Genomic DNA, 6,232 nt, shown 5'->3' with positions numbered 1-6,232 from the left:
GGTTGCAGCCATCATTGTTGTTTGGCGGGTCCGGGCTGGGGATTCGAACCCGCCACCTTAGGTGTACGTGGCTGGCGCCTTAGCCGGTTGAGCCATAGGCGCCGAGCCATAAGGCCCTTCCTTAATGACATCTTAGAACTTAACTCTTTAGCTTTCATTAGCACACAGCAGCACCCCAAGACTCCCATCCTGCCCTTTCCATCTTTCTACAGATTAACTGAGCCAATCAGGCTGCCCCAACTTGTAAATCATGACCTTGATAACCACAGAATTTAGGATGTCATCACAGCTGCATTCAAACTCTACCACAGAGTAATACCAGCAATCATTAAAGCACAGAGAAATCTAATTTTAACGACATTAAAAGGGAGAAACGAAAAGTCCGCCCCTGTGGTTTGCTCCAGGGCTCAGCTGCAGTGGCTCTGCAGACAGGCTCACATATACCCCTGGCCTGGCTGCCCCAGATTCCATACAGAGACCAAGCTGTTTTAAGGATACGTGGGTGAAAATCAGTCTTGTCACCAAAGAAGTTAACGAATTGGGTGCCATTATAAAAGTAGCCTGCTGGAAGGGGGTCCAGGTGACGTTTCACCTGTGGGAAAAAAGATTCCTGTAAGAATTATTATAATTATTATTACTATTGTTTTGAGACAGAGTCTCACTAAATCGCCCTTGGTAGAGTGCTGTGGCAGCACAGCTCACAGTAACCTCAAACTCTTGGTTTTCAGTGATTCTCTTGCCTCAGCCTCCCAAGTAGCCAGGACTACAGGCACCTGCCACAAAACCTGGCTATTTTTTGATTGCACTTGTTATTGTTGTTTAGCTGGCCCGGGCCGGGTTCAAACCCGGCAGCCTCAGTGTATGTGGCCGGCGCCATAACCACTGTGCTATGGGTGCCAAGCCTCCTGTAAGAATTATTATCTCATTACTTTCTATCACTCACTTACTCATTAAACACATAAATAAGTCTGTTACCTTAGCAAGACAGCCTACCTTGCTCTGCAAACCAGCCAGGGAATTAACACCCTCCAGTGACCCTCAAGATGGGAGTTTCTTTCAGGCTCACAGCGGGGCTGGTTTGATAACACACGCTTTTTTTTTTTTTTTTTTTGGAGACAGAGCCTCAAGCTGTCCCCCTGGGTAGAGTGCTGTGGCATCACAGCTCACAGCAACCTCCAACTCCTGGGCTCAAGCGAGTCTCCTGCCTCCACCTCCCAAGTAGCTGGGACCACAGGCGCCCGCCACAACGCCCGGCTATTTTTTTTTTGGTTGCAGCCGTCATTGTTGTTTGGCGGGTCCGGGCTGGGGATTCGAGCCCGCCACCTTAGGTGTACGTGGCTGGCGCCTTAGCCGGTTTACTGGCTTTCTCCCCTTCCCTTCCCTCACCTTCCCATTTCCCTACTTAAGTGTCATCTAGAATTACTTCCCAAATAAGTGATCTGTACTCAAATCTTTGTACAAGGTTCCCCAGAAGGGGGAACATGCAATGTAGGAGGTGCCTCCTGCCAGGAGTACCCAGTGCTATCCAGGCCCAAAGAAGCTGGTTAGGAAGGCGCACTCTTTAAGCCCAATGTAGGGGCTCTTTGAGTCCCAGAATACTCTCCTGCCCCACCTGCTCATTAGTGGGCTGGTGACACAGCTCTTCCTGGGGCCTGGACTCTGTGTCCCTTTTAGTCTTTTGTCCCAGAGCCCTCAGGAAGAGGCCACAGTAGACATGGCAATTGGGGCAGAGGCTGGCAGTCAGCCTTGAGTCTGGTGGTACCCATTAAGTGGCCTCTCAACTGGCCTTAGGATCCACAACCTTCCCATGAGCAGCTGTTAGGTCTAGAAATTCTTTTCCTAGAAATCTTATCTTAGACAGAAGTCTTCTGCAGTTGCTTTAGCAGGGTTGCTCCTCCCATAGATATTGGCTCTTCTTGATCTCATGCCCAGGTTACAGCAAAGGGTACCTCACCCCTGCTCACTGAGACTGTAAGGCTAGAATTCTATACCCAGCTTCCCTCTGTGGCCTAAGAGAAGCAAGATTTACAGCATGCTCTAATAGCTCCCTCACTCAGGAAAAGATGGAGCCACAGAAGCCTAGGAAGACAGCCTTGGGCAAGAGAGGGAAACCCAGGGCAAGGCACTCACATGTATGTTCCTGATCTCTTGCTGGGTCAGCATCCCCCTCGTCTTCAGTGCTTTCCTCTGAGGCTTCTGTGTAGAGATGTAGGGTGGGTCAGGTCCCAAAATTGCTGATGGAGTTCCTGAGCAGGTGAGGGCTTAGGGAATCTGGCAGTTGGTGACATGAGTATGATCCCAGTGGGGGGGGGGATGCATACATGCCGCCATGGTCTGGATATATCCTGCCTGTCTACCCCTTGAGAAGACCACTATCCCACACCAGAGCCCTGAGAGCCAGTGGGAAATAGGCTGCAGAGGACAGCCCAGTGTTTTTGCAAATGGGCACAGTCTTGTCTCTGTAAATTCTTTTTTTTTTTTTTTGAGACGGAGCCTCAAGCTATCCTCCTGGGTAGAGTGCCATGGCATCATGCTCACAGTAACCTCCAACTCCTGGGCTCAAGCGAGTCTCCTGCTAAATTCTTGTCCCTAAGTCCCACCAATGACAAACATTCAGATAAAGGGATAGCCCAAGGTCCCAAAGTCAAGCACCATTTAGGAGCTTATTAGGTGAGGCAGCTCATGCCTCAGTATAAGGACAGGTCTCACTGGACATTTGCAAAAGTTCCAGGCCCTAGCCAATTCTATTCCCAGAGTTCTAGGATGAGCTAATCCCCTAAGGCTGTGTGAAGAGCCTTAGCATCCAAAACTTGCGGAGAGCATGGGCTCAGAGCAGACAACATACTATTTCTGCCTAGTGGTTGCCCTAAGTGACTTTTTCCCACTCCCCAAGTGTCCCTGAAAGTGTTGACTGAGCCTGTGAGAGGCAGACCATTGGGAAGGCATCAGGGAGGCAGCAGAAGGGCTTCTCAGGGCCAGTAGAGGCTCTGAGGTATGTGGGTCACATTGATGCCAACTCTGGGCTTCCAAAACCACCTGCTTAGCTGACTGCCGCAGCCAGTCCTTGATGCTGTCCTCCTTCAGGGAGCAGCCAATGAACACGAGGTAGCACTCCTGCTGCCCGCTGCTGTCTTGAAGTGTGCTTCTGGAGTCAGGCGGTGGCGTGGGTCCCTCCAAAACTGGCATGATGCTCAGGGAGTTGGCCAGAGTATTGTGGCAGACCTCCATGATCCTCTCAGAGTCTGCAAAAGGAGCACATGTTAGTCCCTGAGACCCTGTCCCTAAGGGAAAAGGCTACACCAAGACCATAACAATGCAGATAACTGGGACAGATTCACGAGAAAACACAGGAGGGAGAATGACAAGACTGGTGGCGATTGAGAAAGAATGGAGTAAGAGAGAAAGGAACAAAAGAAATTTCCAGTTTGGCTGATTTGGGTGATGACTGGATACTATTAACCTGGAAAGGAACAAAAGATGAAGATGAGGTTTGTAGGGGGAGAAGGAGCTTGATTCTGTACCTGTGGCATCTGAAAGACGGTAAGACCCTAACTATTCACACAATCACTGGTGGCAGCTAGAGTCACCCCTGTGGAAGATACGGGTGAGGAGAAGCAAAAAAAGCCCCATTGTAGAGGTGAGGGGTTCTTAGCAGAGGCCTGAGGGGTGATGGGAGGAGAACATGGTCTACAGCACAACAGAGCTGCAGAAAGGTGCTGTAGATGGGAACAGGAGTGGCGAGTTTAGGCCATATGCTGAGGAGCTGGGGGCCAGGAGTATCTGGAGACACAAGAAGGGGACAAGGGCCTCCCAAAGGCAGGATGTGAAAAGGATCAAGAACAAAGGTTAACCCTGAATAAGGGGTCAGCAGTAGGTCCCCTGAAGAAAAGGAGATGATGGGTGAGAGGGAAAGCAAAGGCACCAAGACCTCTAAAGCAGGCAGGGCCTAGCTGCTGGAGCCAGAGGGCAGGGGGCTGGGTAAGGAGCCCAACTTTAGATTTGACAACATAAATTAAGCAAAAGGTATGGATTAAGGGCCTTCAGAGATTCTTTTATGCAGGTTTTGCCATTTAATCCTCCCATCTGAACTATTATGGCCTCATACCTAAACCCTAATGGCTCCCTGCTGCAGACACTAATGGCTGCCTACCTAACCTCTCCTCTTCCTCCAGTACCAAGCCCTATGTGGGTGATGGGTCTAGGAAGGCAAGGCAACTCAATCCTGGCCAATGAGAGAAGTCGGCTGAGAAAATGGGGCTAGGAGCTTCAGAGAAAGGTATCTGCACTGAAAAAGACTCCCACAGGAAAAGACAGCTTCTCACTGGCTAGATGCAGTATCTGGCCCTGACACCCAGACCTGCAGCACCACCTGGCAGCCATGAGGGGCAGGAAACTGGGGATAAGCTGACACACCAAGAATGAAAGGATGAACAAAAAGACATATCACCTGGGTCTTTGTTGGCCTTCTTTGCTGCCAACCTCTTCATTTCTTATCATACAGCTAACACCTGCTAGCTGCAATGGGGTTTTCTGTTGTACTAAATAACAATGCCCTAACAAACACAGTCCCTGCCTCCCTACCCCAAGTTCCAGCCACAGTAAACCATTTTTGGTTCCTGAAATGTGCCTTTTTGCCTCTGGACTATATTTAGTGCTGTTTCTTTTCCCTGTAATAGGCTCCCCCCTTTCCTGAATGTTGAATTGACCAGTTCCTACTTGTTTTGAGGATTTCCCTGACCCTTAGCCCAAGACAGACTATCAGGATGCAAGGGCTCCAGATGAACAGGCCTACTGGACATAATGGAAATGGTAAGTTGAAGACTTTAAGATTTTGGTCAGAAATGGATCTGGATCTGGATAGCTCAGCACTGGGACAGCTTGTAGAGGGGTGGGGTACAAGTATTTGGAACAAAGAAGTCAGGGAACTGTGAGGAGAGGCCCCAGGCTAGTCATCCAGGAGAAGAGGGCAGATCCTTCACTATGTAGCAGGAGAACCTGGAGAAAGTAGGTCCTTGTGGGAGAGGGTGAAAGACAAGTCTGATGGTATAAGGCCCACAGGGAGAGTTTTTTTTTCTCTTTTGAGACAGAGCCTCAAGCTGTCCCCCTGGGTAGAGTGCTGTGGCATCACAGCTCACAGCAACCTCCAACTCCTGGGCACAAGCGAGTCTCCTGCCTCCGCCTCCCAAGTAGCTGGGACCACTGGCGTCTGCCACAGTGCCCAGCTATTTTTTGGTTGCAGCCATCATTGTTGTTTAGTGGGCCCGGGCTGGATTTGAACCCGCCACCTTAGGTGTATGTGGCTGGCTCCTTAGCCACTTGAGCCACAGGTGCTGAGCCCAGAGGGAGGGTTTTTGAGAGTCTGAGAGGCACCAGTGGTCTGCAGAGCACCAGCAGAGACTATGAACTCACACTGGGGGATGCAAGCACTTCATGGTATAGGACCTCCAAATGCAACATCCCACTTACCGGAAAACTTGACTTTGCCCAGGATGTGGTAGATGTTTCCAGAGAAGGGACTTGACTTAATGGAAGATTGAATTGCTGGTGGAGAAAGAGGACAGGGCTGTCACCCATCTGAGGGCAGAAGCCAAGTTCAGGGTAGCATAGCTGGGACTTTTAGGGACTAGGGAGGGACCCTTTCTAGGGCACAGGGTTCATAGGTTCCATTCCCCACCCTTTGTTTCTCCATCCCAGGGGTGGAAAAACTCTAATGGCATGGAGATCAAATTGCGTACACAGTCATCCATGATCAGGAGGTTGGAAACTACTGGTTCCTTAAAACCTCTGCTTGCTTTGGTCCCAAATGGTGAGGAAAAGAGACAGCACATGGAACACTGAAATGGTACCAGGAACCAGGCACAACTCTGGGGCAGTTTTTTACCAGCATCTGGGACATGTCCCAACCAAGACTCACCTTTACACCTGGCCACAAAGCGAGTCTTTTCCAAGGGACGGCCAAACCATACACAGATCTGAACCATTAGTGGAAAGGCTGATCCAGAATCAAATTTACCTTCATACCTTAAAAGGTTTAAAAAATTATAAGTATAGGTTATTTTGGCTTTGAATGTTATTATACACTACTTGGAATGAAATTATCATTTTTTTTTTTTTTAGATGGCGCCTCAAGCTATCCCCCTGGGTAGAGGGCCATGGCATCACAGCTCACAGCAACCTCCAACTCCTGGGCTCAAGCGAGTCTCCTGCCTCTGCCTCCCAAGTAGCTGGGACC

At 49.8% G+C, this 6,232-nt stretch overlaps 1 protein-coding gene across 1 annotated transcript in view; it reads right to left on the bottom strand.

The window, feature by feature from the left end:
* The window catches only part of CUNH20orf194 (chromosome unknown C20orf194 homolog), a 151,463-nt gene that overhangs the window by 3,678 nt on the left and 141,553 nt on the right, over nt 1-6,232 (bottom strand). The window contains exons 32-36 of the mRNA XM_012804175.2: nt 5,915-6,021; nt 5,467-5,541; nt 3,037-3,242; nt 2,131-2,196; nt 499-592 (exon numbers count right to left, since the gene is read on the bottom strand). Of these exons, the coding sequence (XP_012659629.2) occupies nt 499-592; nt 2,131-2,196; nt 3,037-3,242; nt 5,467-5,541; nt 5,915-6,021 (548 nt within the window). The remainder of the gene's footprint in view (nt 1-498; nt 593-2,130; nt 2,197-3,036; nt 3,243-5,466; nt 5,542-5,914; nt 6,022-6,232) is intronic.

The sequence above is a fragment of the Otolemur garnettii genome, unplaced genomic scaffold (assembly GCF_000181295.1).
Source record: "Otolemur garnettii isolate 467f Iridium unplaced genomic scaffold, OtoGar3 scaffold00025, whole genome shotgun sequence".
Classification (NCBI taxonomy): Eukaryota; Metazoa; Chordata; class Mammalia; order Primates; family Galagidae; genus Otolemur; species Otolemur garnettii.
Note: the sequence above shows the minus strand (reverse complement) of the source record. Positions and strands in the feature narration are given on the sequence as shown.